The 19,542-nt window shown below is 37.2% G+C and overlaps 1 protein-coding gene across 5 annotated transcripts in view; it reads right to left on the bottom strand.

Annotated features, from left to right (window-relative positions):
- Nucleotides 1-1,298: 1,298 nt before the first annotated feature.
- Nucleotides 1,299-19,542, bottom strand: part of LRCH2 (leucine rich repeats and calponin homology domain containing 2) — a 91,227-nt gene continuing 72,983 nt past the window's right edge. For 2 of the 5 annotated variants that reach the window (XM_031944939.1, XM_031944941.1), the window contains 7 exons: nt 13,978-14,022; nt 12,258-12,308; nt 10,504-10,561; nt 9,584-9,696; nt 9,244-9,381; nt 8,986-9,063; nt 1,299-5,011 (listed from right to left, as the gene is read on the bottom strand). In XM_031944939.1, the coding sequence (XP_031800799.1) occupies nt 4,892-5,011; nt 8,986-9,063; nt 9,244-9,381; nt 9,584-9,696; nt 10,504-10,561; nt 12,258-12,308; nt 13,978-14,022 (603 nt within the window). In that variant the 3' untranslated portion in view covers nt 1,299-4,891. Of the gene's footprint in view, nt 5,012-8,985; nt 9,064-9,243; nt 9,382-9,583; nt 9,697-10,503; nt 10,562-12,257; nt 12,309-13,977; nt 14,023-19,542 lie in introns of those variants that run through there. The other 3 variants (XM_031944940.1, XM_031944942.1, XR_004230628.1) reach the window with 2 other exon arrangements.

Genomic DNA, 19,542 nt, shown 5'->3' with positions numbered 1-19,542 from the left:
ATTGGATCCTCCTTGATCAGTTCTTGCTTATACTAATAATTTTCATGGTAATATATTCTATCTTGTTTAGAACTAGATTTAAACTTTATGAACTTTAAAATATATTTCATATGTGTATTAAAAATATATAACAACTCCCCAGAGCATTAAGCCATACCATTTGCAATTTTAGGAGAATATCAAAGTCCTTAAAAGTAGTAAGAAAACATTTTGAAATAGAAAAATTAGAGGGAAAAGTTGGCGAAATAGTTTATATGAAATTAATGCCCCAATTCCGAATGATATGACTTCAATTATCCATGTGGTGAAAGTGATCTGAAATTAGGCAATTATCATTTCAGGCAGCATTTGGAATTATGACATTTTTATTACAAATATCAGAGGGTTGTTTTTTAAAAGTCCAATATAAACATTTAAAAATCTAATTCCATGCACATGTTTTCATTTGCACACATACCCTACACACTTTTCATCCGGATGATGGACTTGATTAAAACACATTTATTCCCAACTAGAAATGACAAGGTTATCTCAATTATAAAAAGAGAAAGCAAGATTTTCATCAATACATTTTTTTTTGTATTACAAAACCAACAATGCACTCCATAAGAACCTTGGGCCTTTAGATTTTGATAAGAATGAAGAGTTCCCTCAAAGATTTCTCTCTTTGCACTGCACCAGCATAAATGACATACATTTTTGAACTCTTCTTTCCCACATGGGTGATCAGTATTAAACCGGCTATAGCAGATTTTACAAAGAAATGAAACACAGGTAGAAACTTTAAGATATAATAAGCCACAGTATTAACTTCAAATGTAGCTGTGAACAGATGATTAACTTGTAATTTCCTCAACTTAATTCATTTTGTAGCCCAAGACATTTCCAGAGGGTATTGGAAACGTTCGATGTTCTAGATGGAGAATAGGCCAAAGGCAACCCAGGCTCCAGGACTTTTCACCATGGGCCAGAGTTCCAGAACATCTTTTCCCCATTTGATACAAAAAGCTAGTTATTAAGCTACAAAAGCAAGGAATACAACTGGTGTACATTAAAATTCTGTCAACTTTTAGCATTCGTTTAATAAATATCAAATCTGTTCAGTAGCGCAGCTAGGTGGCATCATGGTGCACAGAGTACCAGGGCCGACATCAGGAAGACTCCTCTTCCTCAGTTCAAATATAGCCTCAGACACTTCCTAGTTGTATGACCCTGTCTAAGTCACTTCACTCTTTTTGTTTGTTATTCATCTGTAAAATGGACTGGAGAAGGAAATGGCAAGCCACTGTAGCATCTTTGCCAAGAAAATCCCAAATGGGATCACAAAGAATTAGACTAAACTGAACAAATTGAGCAACAACAATGACAAAAATTGTTCACCAGTTAAGCAATTTCCTAAATTTGAAACTGAAGATTAGGCTACTAAGTAACAGGATAAAGTGAAATAATTTCCCTGGACAACAATCCACTTTTTATCCAAAATTCGATTAAGATCATCTTAAAAGCTTGTGATCGATCCTGGAAATTAAATTCAAGTCAATAAACCTTTATTGGCCACACGGTATTCACAAAACACATTTGTAGGCAGTAGTGAAACAAGAATGAAACCAAGTCCTAGCTGTTGCCATCAAGGACCTTCCGGTCCAGGAAGGGAGGCAGTATGAGCAGAGATTTTTTGCTTTGAGTAGAATTATGTGAAAACAAAAAGGATGAAAGTTTTATTCCCTATCATGGGGTTAATCCAATCAAGTACCACGGACAAAAGTATTTAGGAAGCACTAAGGTTTAGGGACTGAACCTCTGACTACACCAGGCTGCTTCTTTTAATCAGCAAAGTCCATCAAAATTTATATCAGCTTTACTCTCCATGCATACGGAAGCCACTGTCAACCAATTGCATATTAGAATATATACAGTTAAATTCATTTTGTGTAAAAAGGTCTACTTATCATCAGGAATACAAAAGCAGTTTGAGCTGTTTTTTGAAATAACATACGAACATACACATATACAGACATTTGTCACTGAAATGCTTCTCGTGTGAATGCTTTCTGTGTGGTCAAAGTTATACATACACACCATGGGGGCACAGCTTTTAAACTTTCAACTACATGAAAAGAAATGGGGGTTCTGATATTAGAAAAAGAAAGATTAAAAAATGCTATCCCAGACTTTTATTCTTTCATTCCATTTTCTCCACCCACGATTGGCATAGGTAATTTACAATGAGCAGTTTAACAGATTCTCAATCCATATGAAAATGGATTATGGCAGAGCTAGGATCTAGTACACATTTCCGAAGCTTCCAAAAGACTCGAGTCGAAAAAAGGTCACTAACTTAACAGTATTTAAAGATAATGATTAACCAAATATTAATACATTTTTACTCTGTTTCCATTCTAACAAAGCTAACATTTACGCTTCCTTGTGCCACAAAGTCATCAAATCTTACAGAAGTAGCAATCTACTGTACTGTTATTTTAGGATGCATGAAAATATTTAAGCTCGATAATCTATCCCCCAGGTAACAGCAAATCCAATTTCTATAGTGTAAATAAATCATTCTTAATCCAGCAACTGCTGAAATAAATATATCGTAATAGAAAACATCACCAAAAACACCAACACCAAGTTTCAACAATGAAAATCTACTAAGAGAAATACATTGGAGCCTTGCTCTATTGCTATCCTAGGGAACTATGCCACAGGCCCATCTTCCAGGACAAAGTGCCTTGTGGTATATGCAGGTAATTACGTAAACCCCCATGGATTATGATGGGAAGCTCCCACCTCACAATGAATTCTGCCTTTCAACAAAGAATATTTTATCGAGGATCTAGCCTACTTTGTAAAGTAATAAATAATTACTCAGTCAATTATATGTAATAAGGTACTAGCCTAAATGTCTTCAGGGTGAATAACATTCCTGGGGTTCCACTGAAGTGTACTCATGTGGAACATAAAAATATTTGTCAAAATATTGTCATAACTGGATCACAAAGGGAATGATATGATAAAAGAGTTAAGACATTGCATTTTGGTGATACTAATACTGGAACACTGTCAAATTTCTGTTTTAAAAAAAACGGCTTCCTAGCCATTTCTTACACAAATTCATAGGTTGTCCAAGTACTTCACAAAGAAGGCAGTGATCGGTTACTTCACTGAGCTGTCTTCAAAGTAAACTTTGTTTAAAATTATTTCAAGATATTTTGAAAAATAAACTAAATAGAATTAATTCTTTAAATCTTACAGCCACCAGGAGACATACTTCCTGAAGAGCATCGATTTGCTACTGGAGAAATGTAAAGACTATCGTTTATCCTAAAGCCAAAATTCAATGATAAATGGCACGGCTACTCACCAAGTGGGGGAAAAAATCAGAACCGCTCCTGAATCAGCTCTTAGTACAACACTGTTTAGTTTCACAGGTTTTATCCATTTAGAGAATGAAACTTGGACGTCCTTTCCCCCCTTCACTTACCCCATCCTTTCTCCCACCAAACTTAGAACTCTTTGAAATACCCAGGCCAAAATTTTAAATCAAATTGCATATGTGTTAAGAGGTAACAAGTGCAAATAATAATAAGAAGGATAAGACAAAGTACTTGGCATGGTTACCTCAAAAGTAACCAGCCAGAGTTTTCTAGGGGGAAAAAGGCCAAACAAGGCAAATTTTTGAGCTCTCTCTGACTGCTGCCTCCTCAAAATCTACCACCTCTAAATCAAAGATTTTTTTACTCTAAACTCATGAGAGACTTCAAGCTGTGGATTTCCATATGGCCTACTGGCTGCAATGGCAACTATGGGACCCAGAAGCAGGCCATCTCTATAGCACAATGCGTGAACATGAATATGCCCAAAAGGTGGCTAAGCGAACTGCTGTCCTGTATTTTAAATTCTTTATGGAGATTGCTGCTGCTATGCAGATGTATCATGAAGCCAGGAAGGATGTGATTACAAGGGTGAAAGTGAAGATGTAAACCTGAGATTTTGGCAGCTGTATTAAAATATGCCTGATGATCAGTATTTCCTTAGTTCTCAAATACCTCAACTATTCTACATATCCTCGTTTCACTATAATATGAAATAAAATACAACTCAAGTAATCATACATTTTGAAAGATGATTAAGTTTCATAAAATTAAATAGTATAAATAAATCACACATATTATTTTTTGACAACATAAAAGAACTAAAAAAGAGTGTGCAATAAAACATCGTGAGGCACATTTCAATCCTCACCCATCACTGGCCTGACAGAAAACTAGGAAAATATCAGCAAAGTTCCAATGAACACATCCATACACAGAGAAATTCCAAAAAGGTTTTAAGACTCTAAGAGTCATCAATTACACAGGCACTTCCCATGTAAACAGTCTCCAGCACAACTGAAACTGTGTTGGCACCAACCTAGCAGACGAAAAGAATCGGATTTTTGCCGACTCTTTGTTCTGTGTAGGTATTTTACTCCCTAAAGACTGGAGAATTATATTTGAGTGTAATTAAGAACTCAAATATAAGACTATTTGGAATTAGTAGTAAAAATGGATTCATTTATCTGATATCTACCATTATGTTGAGCTTCAAAAATACGCAAGCCACGTTTTCGATTTACCAATAATCTAGTTTTTCCAAAAAAATAACCAAGCATTATTGACTGACTCAGTAAAAAGAATTTGAGTACATGAGAAACTTTGTAAATCTCATTTTGAAAGGAGCTTAATTACATAAGCTTTGATTTGACTTCAATGTTATCTACATAATAAAACAAAGACACTGTTCTAGACAAAAACTTTTTGATTGGCCATTCTCATTCAGAAAGCTGAGGTGCTTAAAATGAGTATAAATAAATAAAACTAGTATTTTTGCATAATTGCTTCCAGTCATGTCAAGCTGCTGACAGCTGAGATGCCTTAGTAGTGGGCAGCTCCAAGAGAGCCTGAACTGTGACACCAACTTTCACCAGGCCTCTTTCTTCCAAAATATGGTGCGGCAAGCAGAGTCTTTCCTGGAAAACAAAAAGGACAAGCCATGATTTCTAAGTGGTGGTTTTTGAGTAATACAGTAACTCGCCAAGAGAGCAGTACGAATTAATGAGTGATAGGTTGATTAAGAGAACATTTGTTAAAGATCCATTTACTTTTTCTGAAAAAAGTATACAAAAACAACAGACTCAGTGAAGAGTTTTGTCTATTATTAGGAAACTGGCTTTAATAAATGATGACAAGAAAGGATAAATGATGATCAACAAAACTTAACAAATGTGCATTGGGAAGTATTGGGCATGTTTACTCTTAAGTAACTTAAGTAATTCCTTTGCAAATCTTTGACTTTCATCAAAACCATTTGGTACTGGCTAAGAAATACAGAAGTGGATTGGTGGAATAGGTTAGGTTCCCTCTGACTATAGTCAATGACTACAGTAATCTAATTAGTTTGATAAACCCAAAGACCCCAGTTTCTGGGTAAGAATTCACTATTTGACAAAAATTGCTGGGAAAATTGGAAAACAGTATGGCAGAAACTAAGCACAGACCAACACCTAACATTCTATACCAAGATAAGGTCGAAATGGGTTCATGATTTAGACATGAAGGGTGATACTATAAGCAAATTAGGAGAACAAGAGCTAGGTAGTCTACCTCTCAGATCTATGGAAAAAGAAGGAATTTATGGTCAAAGAAGAACTAGAGAACATTATCAAATATAAAATGGATGACATTGTTTATATTAAATTTAAAAGGTTTTAAACAAAACCAATCCAGCCAAGATTAGGAGGGAAGAAGAAAACGGGGGAAACATTTTTATACCCAAGGTTTCTTTCTGATAAAGGCTTCATTTCTAAAACATATCAAGATTTGACTCAAATATATAAGAATACAAGCCATTTTCCAACTGATCGTGAAAAGATAAGAACAAAGAATTTTCAGATGAAGAAATTAAAGCCATTTCTAGGTGCATGAAAAAATACTCTAAATTACTATTGAAAAGAGAAATGAGAATTAAGACAACTCTGAGGTACCACTTTACAATTCTCAAATTAGCTAAAATGACAAAAAAGATGATAAATGTTGGAGGGGATGTGGGAAAACCGGGATACTAATACATTGTTGAGGGAGTTATGAAGTGATCCAACCATTCTGGAGAGCAATTTGGAACTATGCCCAATGAACTATAAAACTGTGTATGCCCTTTGATCTAGCAGTGTGTCTAGTAGGTCTGTATCCCAAAGAGGTCATAAAAAAGAGAAAAGGATCCACATGTGCAAAAATGTTTGTGGCAGCCCTTTTGTAGTGGCAAGGAACTGAAAACTGAGTAGATGCCCATCAAGTAGGGAATGGCTGAATAAGTCATGGCATATGAATGTAATGGAATGTTATCGTTCTATAAAAACCGATCAGCAGGATGATTTCAGAAAGGCCTGGAGAGATTTACATGAACTGATGCTAAGTGAAGTGAGTAGAATCAAAAGAACATTATACACAGCAACAACAAGATTATATGATGATCAACTCTGATGGACCTGGCCCTTTTCAACAACAAGGCAATTCAGATCAACCCCAAAAGACATGTGATGGAGAGGGCCATCTGCATCCAGAGAGAGGACTATGGCGACTGAATGCGGATCACAACACAGCATTTTCACCTTTTTTGTTTCATTGCTGTTTTCTTGCTTGTTTTTTTTTCCTCATTTTTTTCCTTTTTGAGCAGATTTTCTTGTGCAGCGTGATAAATGTGGAAATATGTTTAGAAGAATTGCACATATTTCACATATATTGGATTAAGTGTTATCAGATAGGGGAGGGAGAAGGAAGGGAGAAAAATATGGAAAATAAGGTTTTTCAAGGGTAAATGTTGAAAATTATCTTTGCATGAATTTTGAAAAATAAAAGGCTGTTATTTAAAAAAAAAAAACTTTGGCCTTGAAATATGAAACAAGAATTTACAAAAGGCATATTCCAGCCCAGCCCAACCCAGTTAAAAATATATCTTTGTCATTTAATATACTGAGAGTATTTTGTTAAATAAAATATACCATTTTCATGTTTTCTAATTAATTCTTTCAGTAAGAATCACTAAGGAAGAATCCAATGTTTTCAAAACAAACTGCATGGTCTTTGTTTTAAAATGAAAATGAAAGTATCAAAATAAAAATGGCAGAGAGGGCCAATGTAAAGAATAAAACAATGGGTTAGAAAAATGCTCTCAGTTTAGAAATTAGGAAATGCATCTTTAAAACAATATGAATCTTATACATAAACAGGGAGTAGGGTAATGAAGAGAAAAAACAAAAATTTCTTGCTAACACTGTTAGAATTTTAAGTTTATCATATATGGGACATATTAGAAAAAGATTTTAAAGTTAAAAAATTAAGAATAATTTAAAAACTGGGGAACAATACAGTTCTATGGAATATGTACTCAATCTGGGGCAAGAAGATCTGAGTACATAAATCCTTAACTTATGAAGTACTCTGTGATCTGGAGCAAGCAACTCTCTGGACCCGTGCTTCCCCATCTGTAAAATAAGGATATATCTCGAACCAGGCAGCCTCTGAAGTCCTCTCCAACTCTAGAACTATGATCCAATGATGCCATGATTCAATCTGTATTCAGACACAACAAGTTTCTTCTCTGGATATGGTTAGGATTTTTCATTATAAGTCCTTCAGAGTAGTCATAGATCATTGTACTGCTGAGAACAGCCAAGTCATTTATAGCTGGTCATTCCAGAATATCACTTTTATTTTGTATCTCAGTACATTTCACTTTGCTTGAGTTCATGGAAGACTTTTTTTTTCCAAGAGCATTCTGCTCATCACTTCCCACAGAACAATAATATTTCAGGACAATCATACACCACAATTTATTCAGTCATTACCCAAGTGATAAGCATCCCCTCAATTTCCAATCCTCTGCCCTGTGAAGAGAGCCATTATAAACATTTTTATACAAATAGACATGATGATAACTTAAATTTACATTTCTTTTCTTAGAAAAGGGGGATCTTTCCAATCCAATTTCATTGAAGACATAAAACTCAGAGCCAAGGCCCACATTTTCTATAACCTTCAATGGACAGACAGTTCGGCTTACTCACATCTACTAATAGCCTGCTGGTCCAGGCATACAGTCAGGCCTTTTCACACTCAGTCAATTACACCTGTGTTTACAAGATCAATTTGATATGGTCATATTTTAATTAAGTCTTAAATTCTTCATTTATGAGTAGTAAAGATACTGTGAAAAGTGAGCAGAATCACTGCTAATTGTAGAAAGTTAGACTGGTCCAGAAATAGTCACAAACTGCTACTAAAGTTTTCAAGAAATGAGGAAAATAAACTAGATAATATACTAGATAGGACTGTTCACACGGACTTGAATCTCCAGCCCAGACTTCATGGGCCTACAAAGGATTAGGAAACAAGGTCTCCCGATGAGAAAATGACAGGAGACCCAAGTGCTCATGGCTGTCCAGCTTATAAGAACAGTGGTCTATGTCACCAGGTATTTGGTCAAATCCACTGCAACTTAATAGCTTCTAAAATTGGTCAGAAAAAGCCTGATCACATTAACTTAAACAGCAGCCAAAATTCAACCTGGGAATCAAGAAAAGTTATCAAGACAAGGTACCTACACATAACCTTCAGGATTTCAAGAAGATGTGATTACCTTTCAATGACACAGACCACAAGCACTCTGAGCCTCAGCAGGACTGTCTTCAAAAGTTTTGTGGCCAAAATAAATAAATAAACGTGCTACCTTGTGGCCACTCTTTGATGAGGAATCTCTCCAGATTTAGCTGACTTACTCCTCAAATACAAAGTCCATTGCCAGGCCCTTCCAGTTTGATAGGATGCCCCATGCAAGGGATTACGATCTGCCTTTGAGTACCATGGGTACCTTTACACTGAGAAGAGGACTACAGTGAATGGGCATGAGAGGACTTTAGGGACAACATGTAAAACAACTTCTTATTACCTGTGAGACACCCAATTTTTTACAAGCATCAAGAAAGTTTTCTACATTTCTTCGACATTTTGCCATGCTTAGTTTAGGCTGTAAAGAGAAAAATTTCATGAGTCATCAAATTTTCCTTAGTTAGGGGGTCATTATCAACTTTATAACAGAAAAGAGTCTAACTAGAAACTTAATACATTAAAGCTTATTACTCCAGAGCAATGGACTTATAAATTTACAAGCTACTTGACAAAACTCATCTGTACATAAGGCACTTACCACTGCTGGTGATGGTACATGAATACTAGCTACAGAGCGTGGCCTTATATGATTGGCTAAATGGCAAAGAACTACTCCATCCATTAATGCTGCTCCAATATCATCAGGCAAAATTACTTTTAACCTCGATTCAAGATTCTAGTTTAAAAAAGAGACAGGATGTGAGTTGCAAATAGTTCATATCTTTAAAAGCAAGTGGTACTTATTCTACAATTCATTATACAATCAACGTATTGTGAGAGCACTCCTTTGAGAGACAAAATTAACCTCATTTTCCAATCAGCAATTGAAATCCAATTCCATTTCCGCACAGCAAATCAAAACTAGAAATTTAACTCACGTTACGAAGTTGTCGTATTTGCTCCCTCTCCTCCCTTAAATGCTCCATCTTTCTTCTCATTGTAAATCCAGGATCTGCTGTCCCATATTCCTGGCGAGATGAACGGCTGAAAGCTATGAAAACCAAATATTTGTTTACTTTTAACCTAGGTAGTGAAAATGGTGAAACAGAAGAACACCGACCAAACGCCAGTGAAAGAGGTATAATAAAGAGGAATCCGTGCAAAATTAAGTGACATGTGTGTTTCAGTTTCCTCACCACTACATCAAAACATGTTAAAACACACTCACACAACAGAGTAAAAACATACTCGTCTGCATAATTGAGAACAGAACTAGAGCAAGCATGCAAGTGTTTTTGGATCCCTGTGTATGTGAAAATAAGTTGTTAGAATTTTACTACCTAGCTTTAAAAAATGATGACTGAATATAATTCAGACTTTCATTCACTGTAGAGCAAAAGGAAATTATTATTCTTGAAGGTCAGTATACTTATTCAGGAACAAGGACTGTGATTTAATACCTTGCCAAGGCACCTGCATACATTTTCTTTTGGGCTTTCCAAATGCCAAAAAGATCTCTTTTTGAAAGCCGCCAAAATAGCATACTATCATTTTAGGCAGGTTTGGGTTTGCTGGCAGGAGTGGTCATGTTAAGAGCAGACCCAGTAAAATAGAAATAAGACTCCAGTACCATAAATACAAAAAACTGAAGTCTTTGGGAGCTTGATGGGGAAGAGTTGGAAGAAAGAAAAGGAGAATAGAAACTGGAAAGACAAATAATAATAACTAAAAAACTCTTTTGTAGGAAGGGAGAAAGAAACTACATATAGCTAACAGCTATGGACTGAGTGCCACTTCATTTGGAAACTCGAGTTTACATATAACCTCGGAGACATTAAATTTAGAGAACATATTTTACCTGATCTAGGCTTCAAGCCAAATGGACCGTGTGAATAACTGTCAGTTCTGTCATAATCCTATAAATGAGAACAAACCGATATAACCTATTGGCTTTCACAATCACCAAGCTAGTCGTTCACATCTGCACCCTTCTTTTGCCTTACTCATTCTCCCCCTAAGTAATTCCCTTCTATATGGGAGAGATTTGTGCTTCAAACAAAGTGGATAAATCATTTAACAATCACTATTTATTTTCTGACTTACTAGACACAAGTCTTTGTGTGTGTCTCATCACACTCAATTTGAAGAAAGGGCAGAAACGATAATCATAAAAGATAGGATTTGAGGAAATAATTAAAGACAAAAAAAATCAAGTGAGCTCTGCATTGAGACTCAACAACAACTCAACAGAAATATTAACTGGCCAGCAACATTTACTGATTACTAGGTGAAGAATTTATACTAGGGTGGCAGCTTATGCTCAGCAAATTTTCAAATTCTCACGAGTAGAGCCTGCAGGGCAAATCTGAATCCGTTCTCAGACCTATGGGTGAACTTCACATTTCAAAGCCCTTCTCTGCACATCTCATTTGATTATCGTAACAACTGCATCGGACAGGTAGAGCACATAAACGGTTCACGAAGCACTCAGAATTCTCCATTGACTCTCAAACGTTCAAGTCTCCTCCATTAGCTCAGATAATCAATGCTAAAGATGTTGATGCAGCAATAAATACAGAATCAATGAGTGGAATCCCAGACATGTTATGTCAGTGATCCAAATCTAAAAATTTTCTGAAAATTATGAGTATTACTTCTCCATATGTATTTACCAAATGATTTCCCCAATTGCATTGAAAATCTTTAGTAAAATATTAAGACATTAAATAATGAAGCAAATATAACAAAGAAAAAGGCTGCCTCTTTTAAGTTAAAAAAAACCCCACCCTCTCAGGCACACACATTTAAGTTAATATTCTCATTTACTGAAACAAGGCGAAGAAGGCATGAACCCTAATTCAGTGAATGATGGCTCATCTGGCCCATATGTGACTGCTCTAGAAAACTGAAGAATCAGAAATCTAGAACTTGATCTGGGAAAAAGCTCAGAGTCCAGCCAGTCCAAACTTCTCACTTAACAGAAGAATATACTGAAGCACAGAGAGAAAGGCCTTAGTCAAGCCACACAGAGATTAGCAGAGCTGGGACTTGAATCCAGTCCCTGACTTGAAGAGCAGCATTTTCCCCATGCTGTCCTACCTCCTGATCATCTCCTTACTCTATACATATGGTTGGGTACAGCTGTACAATGGTCATCCAAGTACAAGTGAGAAGTAACCATTAGGATATGAGTTTAAGGATGCTACTTTGTCCTTAAAATTCATTATTTATTTGCAAATAATGAAGAACTGGAAAAAGTCATTTAGGTGGTACGTTATTTTCTGTAGTAAATATGGATATAAGTTCTTTAATAATAACTCTCAATAATAATGCATGGATATAAAACTCAAAAACCGACCTCAGTAAAAGAGAATGTGCACAGAAAAGGTAGTGTCACTGACTTATAGTGTATAGTATCTATTACTTCCCATTGACCAATCCCCCCCCAAAAAAAATTAGTTTTAAGCAAGGAGAATATACAAAATATGATGATGGAGTGAAGATGTTAGGAACAGGAAGGGGAATGTGCACACACAAACACACACACACATACACACTTACACTCTCTCTCTCTCTCTCATACACTCACACACACAAAAACAGAACATGTACCTCAGATGATACTGGAGACTGTGGGGACACATTAGCATTATCACTGTCTTGCTAAAATAAGAGATAAAAAAATATGAAACAGAAGAAATTAAAACATGTGAACAATGATCTAGGGAGACATACAAGAAACTAAAAATTGCTTCAAACAAGTAAATATGACATTGACCTTTCTCTTCTAGTACAGGGCATGTGTGGGGGACCACTTATAAACACCACATATGAAAATGCTTTAAAATGTGTCTGTGGAAAAATAGTCATTGCTAGGATTACTTTCTGATGCCAGACAATGATGGAATATCACATTTGTCCTGGGATAGTTATGGCAGGCCAGCAGACATCCGAGCATATCCAATAACGGGCTTGTGCTGGCAGGATTACTCAGCAAGCAGTCGGCTAAAATGTTAACTTCCCTCTATTTTGGGCCAGTCTGACTTAGAACCAGTCAGTTCAGTATTGAAGTGAACCTCACTGCTAAGAACAGAAGGCCTGTCACACATGTAAAGCATGCATGTAAAACTCTGCAAAACATGGAGTTCTGCATCCCAGTGATGCTTTATTTCCCCACAGCCAGCTCAGGACCATTTTCCCAAAATCATGACAGGCTGCTTAGTGCGACATCATCCATTGTTTGTCCTGCTAAAAATTTTCCAGAGAGGTCGTGGGGAGTAATCGGGGGCCCAGGCTGGCAAAAGTAAAATCTGACTATTGGGCCAATTCCTGACTTCTCCCATCTGTGGTTCTACTTCCTAAACACAAGAGTTGGGGGCAGCAATTACAGCATTCCCAGTCACATGAACTATCTGTTTGTGTACCTCTCTCCTACTCCCAGTCACCACTTATGAATCCAAACCATTGATTATTCGAGTTTATTCTTAAGTCTGTCGCTTTGACTACATTGTGGTTCTAGCCAATGAGAACATGGGGAACAGTCCTACTTAAGTCTCAGGATTTATAAATCAGCTTCTTATCTTTTTGATTTATCAATGAGAATCTGAGATTTAAATTGTGGTTTAGAGGATAAAGGAATAGAAGGCTGAAATTCACAATTAACATATGAAGGAGACAAAAAACAAATGTTGCTCACACTATTGACAATATGATGGACTCTCCAGTTTGGGCTAATGTGTATTATGAAGTTACATGATAAAATAATCAGAGTGCCATCGATGTTAAAAATGTTTTTTTTTATGGATAAAAAGTCCACAGAGCCTGCCAATGCAGTGCAGTACCTAGAGACAGCTTTGTCAGTCTGACCCGGGTTCAAATGTTGCCAGAACATACTAGCTGTGTGACCATGGGAAAAATTCACTTCATCTTTCAGTGAAGGTGACTGCAGTTGAAGCCAAAGGTTCTTTACCTTTCTGATGCCATGTGCCTTTTAGGCAACCTGATGAAGCCTACAGACCTCAGCTCAGAATAATGGGTTTCCCACATAGTCAAAAGTGAAGGAAATGCTGAATTTCAGCAAAAAGTAAATGTAAATTCAAATGTAATTTTTTTTCCACCCAAGTATCAGGACCCCCTGAATCTATCTACAGACCAGGTTGAGATTCCCTATACTAAGTAATGGAAGAGGTGAAGGAAGTAATCATACCAGGAGTTTTCCACATCACAAATTTGCCCCCACAAGAAAAAAGGGGGTAGGGAAGAGGCCATAAGCATTAGAGAGATAAGAGACAGCAAGACTAAATAATTCCAATATTGGTAATTATCTTCTTACCTCCTCATGTTCATTTCCACTTGAATTCTTCCTTGAAGATTTATACTGCAAAACATTTAGAAAGCAAAAGTGATTTTTTCCTGTCTATCAGACCATTCAATTCAAATCAAATCCAATAAAATTTGAAGATTAAAGTACCGCAGAACTCATACTTCTTACCTTCTCCAGACTACTGAAATTTTATGACCAAGAGAATTATTTATATTTTGGTGCTTCCACAAAGTGCAAGCAGTCAAGTGTGGTGGGTTATAAAAATAGCTGTAACTCTGAAACTAATTTGTCAATGGCTACTTGTCTCCTAGGTTGTCTCCTAACCCTCCAACCCAATGCTTCCTTTGGCGACAATCATATCATCATTCTTCATTACCTAAGCTTGAGACCATGCACTCAATCACAACTCCTTTCTTTTCTTTATCTCTCAGGTCCAATTTCTGGTCTAAACCTGTCAATTCTTCTGGGAATTCTCTCTCAGATATGGATCTTCCCCTTCATTTACACTGCCATGATCCTATCTCAGAACCTCACTACAACAGGGCTGTAATATCCTTCTCTTAAGTGGTCTACCTAATTCCAGCTTTTCCCACGACCACTTCATTCTACAGTTCACTGGCAGGTTCTAGAGAGCTAGCATGGTGTAACAGAAGGCTAGACTCATAATAACGAAGACCTGGGGTCAAATCCTATTTGAGATGGTTACTGTGGTTGTAAACAAATCACTTAACTTCTCTGAGCCTTAGTTTCTTCCTCTGTAAAAATGTGGTTCATAATACCTGCAATATCAACCTCAATAAGTTGTTTTGAGGCTCAAATATAATATTGAAAATCTTAAAGCGCCACAGAATCTTCCACTTTTCTTTCTAGAAAATCAAATTCCTCCACAATTAATCATATTGTTCATTTTTCCCAGACTATGGACCTCTGCTCAAGCTGTGGCCTCCACCTTCCACGATCCATCAACTGTTCCAAACTAGGCTGCCTCTGCTCAGTGTTTCTCGTGTGCCCCTGCCAATGCTGCTCTCCCCTTTCCTTCTCTATGCGCTGTCCCCTACCTTGGGAGGAACTGAATACAGCCAATTTGGCAATATCATAGATAGGGCTTTGCATTGTTCTTTCTTTGTTTCAGGTTCTTTCCTTAAGAAGCCAAGGTCCTAAAAGGCAGCAAGAGTGACTCTACCAACAATTAGCAGAGTTCAGGACACAGGATGTGCTCCAAAAAACCCAATCTGAATGAATTGGCTAATATTAAAAATACAATAAAACCTTATTATCAAGACTTGAATAATCCAAAATATAGAATAATCTTCTACAAGATACAGGTTGAAGTTGACCTATGCCAAGCAGATCTCTTTTTCAGGAAAGGTACAAATTAAGCAGGACTGCAGGGAAAACATGGTCAAGATATTAAAAGCACAAACTATATGAAGAGAAGTAAGAGAACATCGTACATAGCAACAGCAAGATTTATGTGACAATCAGCTGTGATGGACATGGCTCTTTTCAACAATGAGGTGATTCAGGCCAATTCTAATGGACTTGTAAAGAAGAGAGCCACCTGCATCCAGAGAGACCATTATGGGAACTGAGTGTGTATCACAACAGAGTATCTTCACCTTTTTCTTGTTGTTGTTTGCTTGCTTGTTTTATTCTTTCTCATTTTTTCCCTTTTTGATCTGATTTTTCTCAAGCAGCATGATATTTGTGGAAATATGTATAGAAGTATATGCACGTGTTTAACTTTTATTAGGTTACCTGCCATCTAGGGGAGGGGGTGGGAGAAGGGAAAAAATATGGAATACAAAGTTTTGCAAGGGTAAATGTTGATAACTATCTTTGCATATATTTTGAAAATAAAGCTATTATAAAAAAAAAAAAAAAAACAACCTATCATCAGCTATCTTCTTAAGAAAGCACCAAAGAAGGACCCATTTACAATCCCAATTTGGCTACAAGCGCTGAAGTAATTGGACTCTTCCAAGAAACCAGATTTAATACATCTTTGTGGGTAAAATCATAGGTGAGAAATGCTAAAGGGACCAAAAAGATTCTCACACTGAAGTGTTCTCTCTAAAATAAAAAGGCTTCAGGGAGCTGGGAATGGCTTTCATATGCTAATCACTACCATCAAGGCTTGGAATTTCCTAACTGGTATGAAAATTCCTTTGAGGCACAGGTCTCAAATTCTAGCCTTTTGTTGTTGTGGTTGTTAATACAATTCTCTGGATATAAAAAAAAAAATAGGTAAACATGGGATGAATTTGCATTATAAAGTACTCTAGTGAAGAAAAGATGGTTCAGATCCTTTCTATTGAGTTCAAAATAAATGTTCAAAAGGAAAAAGATTTGGTTCCCTTATGAAAAGCTTTTTCAAAGGGACAGCTAGTAGCAAATAGGGGTTTATAAAATGTAAAGTTGTATTCAATAAGTGCTTTCTATGTCGGTTTTAAATGAGTTAGAAAGAAGGAACTGAGGAGAGGTAGATACATAATAACCCAGTTGGAAAGGTCCATATGATGAGCAGATTAACAATTTCCTAACTGGGAAAAAATCAGATGGTGATTAAGTACAGGGCTGTCATGTTCCTTTGAGGTTTGGGGTTCGGTTTTGGTCTATTGTAAGTAAGCCAGCTTCCCTGAGAAGCATCAAGGTAAGGTCAGTCACTTAACCAGAGGAAGAACAGGGAAAAATAAAAAAGTAAGTTTCTAATAAAGAAGTGGGGATTAGCAGAGGGAAGGAGGGAGGGAGAGAGAGAGGGGCAGTGGCCTTATTCATGAATCCCTACACATGCATGCAGACCTAGTGGTCCCCCAGATTTTGGATATATTTGTGAAAGTCTGGCCCAGGTGAGGTGGGGGTAGGGAAGTAAGATGAGAAGATCTGCTATTACTTTTCTTACTCTGTTATTTCATTAAAGTCTTTGCTTTGAAAACTGTCCTTTGTGTGGCTCTTTTCAAACAGGGAGATGATTCAGGCCAGTGACATTTTGTTTTCTTTCTCATTTTTTCCCCTTTTTGATCTGATTTTTCTTGTGCAGCATCATAATTGTAGAAATATGAACAGAAGAATTGCACAAGTTTAACCTATAGTGGATTACTTGCTGTCTGGTAGAGGGGAGTAAAGGAAGGAAAAAAATTTGGAAAACAAGGTTTCACAAGGATGAGTGCTGAAAATGATCTATGCTTATGTTTTGAAAATAAAAAACTTTATAAAAGAACACTGTCCTCTGATGACTAGGGGAGAAAACTGACTATCTGAGGAAGTGATGGTATTGACTGGAGGCATAGCCAGAGAGTACCATGAATTTGGAGCAGCTATTTTGAATGTCCCATAGATGAAGGGGCTATTATAACATTTTTATTTACAATTATAGGCATAAATGATTAATTCATCAGGTGACCAGAAAATTCAGTTAGAGAAAAGGAAAGGAATCAGTGCCTGGGTCTTCAAGGTTAGGTGTGTTTAATAGAGGAACTGATAAAAATTGGTCCCTGAGGCAGGCAGGGAGAAGGCTGCGATAGAGATCAGTACAGCTCCATGGTCCCACCCTCGAGGGAGGTAGCCCAGTCTGAAACCCAAGTCATGTGAAACTCCTGAGAGCTCCCTTGGGAGGCCTGGAGCAGTTTCACTTTGTCATGCTCTGTCAGAAATCCCATTCCCATTCCTGAGGTTACATTTTCCCTATATAAACTACTTATGTCTTTCTCTTCAGCCTCTCCCATGCCACATGGTATCTCCTCTAACTTCACTATGCTTCCCAACCCTTCTCCTTGTTACAGCTAACTAACTTTTTTAGTGGCTTTTAGGGTCCCTTTTGGGATTTAGCCTGCCAGTTGAGGGCATGGCCCAACCTCATGGGGGGGGGGGTTTCCTTTCCACTGGGTAATTGGAGGTTCCACTGAGGAACTTGTTTTTCGTATGCTCTCCCACTTCTACTTCATATTTACCATTCTCCCGGTGCTTATTGTATCCCTTCATTTTGTCTGTAACTTATGCCCCTAAATAAATCTACCTTTTGCCAAGGAGAATGGTCATTGTGAACTCTTCACATGACCAAACCCCAACTTTGGTGGCTGCCATCATTTGGGGCCAAACTCCATCACAGATCAATCACATCAGAAAACACTGGATTTTAGGTGTGAAACTGAGTTAGTTCACAATTTTTGCCAACCACCTTGATTTGCTCAAGCTCCCCTAATCTTCAGAAGAGGCCAGACTGTCTTGGAAATCAGAATCAGCCAAGCAGGAGACACACAGCATTTCCTCAAGCTGGACATGTCAGAAATTCCTTGCAGTGTTCGCTTGCTGACCTGGAATTCCCCTGCTGTGCTAGAAAGCCAACTCAGATGGACTTGTGTAGACGCCACCCCAAGGTACAAACTTGATATGGCCAGGATATGCCTCCTGACCAGAAACAATCTGATCGGACCACTAGATGATCACACCCCACCTCGTACTTTTTGTCTCTATAACCCCTGCCTCTCATGCGCACTCTGAGCTCAGTTCTAACTGTGCTGCCAAGGATCCATATGTACATGTCAGCTTTCTTCCAAAGAATAAACCCCCAGATACATCTTTTTTTTTTTCTCAGATCAAACTTTGGATAATACAGACATAAGTCAGAGGTCCTAAGTTCCCAAACCACCTCTGTCATTTATGAATTGAGTACCCTCAGGCACATCACTGAATCTCACAGACCTTCCAATTCCTCATCTTTAAATAGAGGGGAGGGTATTGAACTAGACCCCTAGTCTAGTTCAAGGTGCTTTCTGGCTCTTAATCTCTGATTAGGTCATTCTCCTAATAATGTCACCTCCATTCCAGCAATTATCATGCTAATTATGAATTATACATTCGAGCTAGTAAATATTTCATGCCTGAAAATCAATAAAAGGCTCTAAAATATTAAGATGAGATAGAAGTTAATGTTTTAAAATCTAAATCAGACATTTCAATAATTCTAGGTTCACACACTACCTAGTATAAAATGGTGAACTTTTGGTTTTGTGGACTCAGGGGTTACAAAAAAATGTAGGTTGTCAGATAGACAGTCAGCTTAAGCCTACATTAATGTATAAGAAAGGAACTAAATGGGACCTACATTAACTAGTTTGAAAACGTAAATTTTCTTCCAAAAGAGTGCAAGCACCTTGAGGAAAAGCACTAGAGTGCTTGTGGGAGTTGGGTGCCACTTGGGGTATTTTTGTAATCTCTTTTGAGATTCAGTTTTCATTTTGAATTTCAAATTCTCTTCCCCCTTTGTCCCTCCCCATCCACTGAGAAGGCAAGAAATATGATAGCCATTATACATGTGAAGTCATGCAAAATATACTTCCCCATTAGGCAGGTTGTACCAAAAAAGGCAAGAAGAAGAAAGTTTAATAAAAGGGATGTGGAGAAAGCGAAGGCAGAAAAGGCTTCACTTTAAGAGGCACCTGACGAAGTTGGCTTATTTGAACCGCAGTGCTGAAAAGCAGCATCATTCTGATAAAAATGAAATGCATTTTGGAGTTTTCATTACACCACAGTCTATTGGAATAGTGATAGGAACCAGAGCTTCCAGAACCATTT

Source organism: Sarcophilus harrisii, chromosome X, assembly GCF_902635505.1.
Source record: "Sarcophilus harrisii chromosome X, mSarHar1.11, whole genome shotgun sequence".
Classification (NCBI taxonomy): domain Eukaryota; kingdom Metazoa; phylum Chordata; class Mammalia; order Dasyuromorphia; family Dasyuridae; genus Sarcophilus; species Sarcophilus harrisii.
This window is presented reverse-complemented; position numbering and strand designations above follow the sequence as displayed.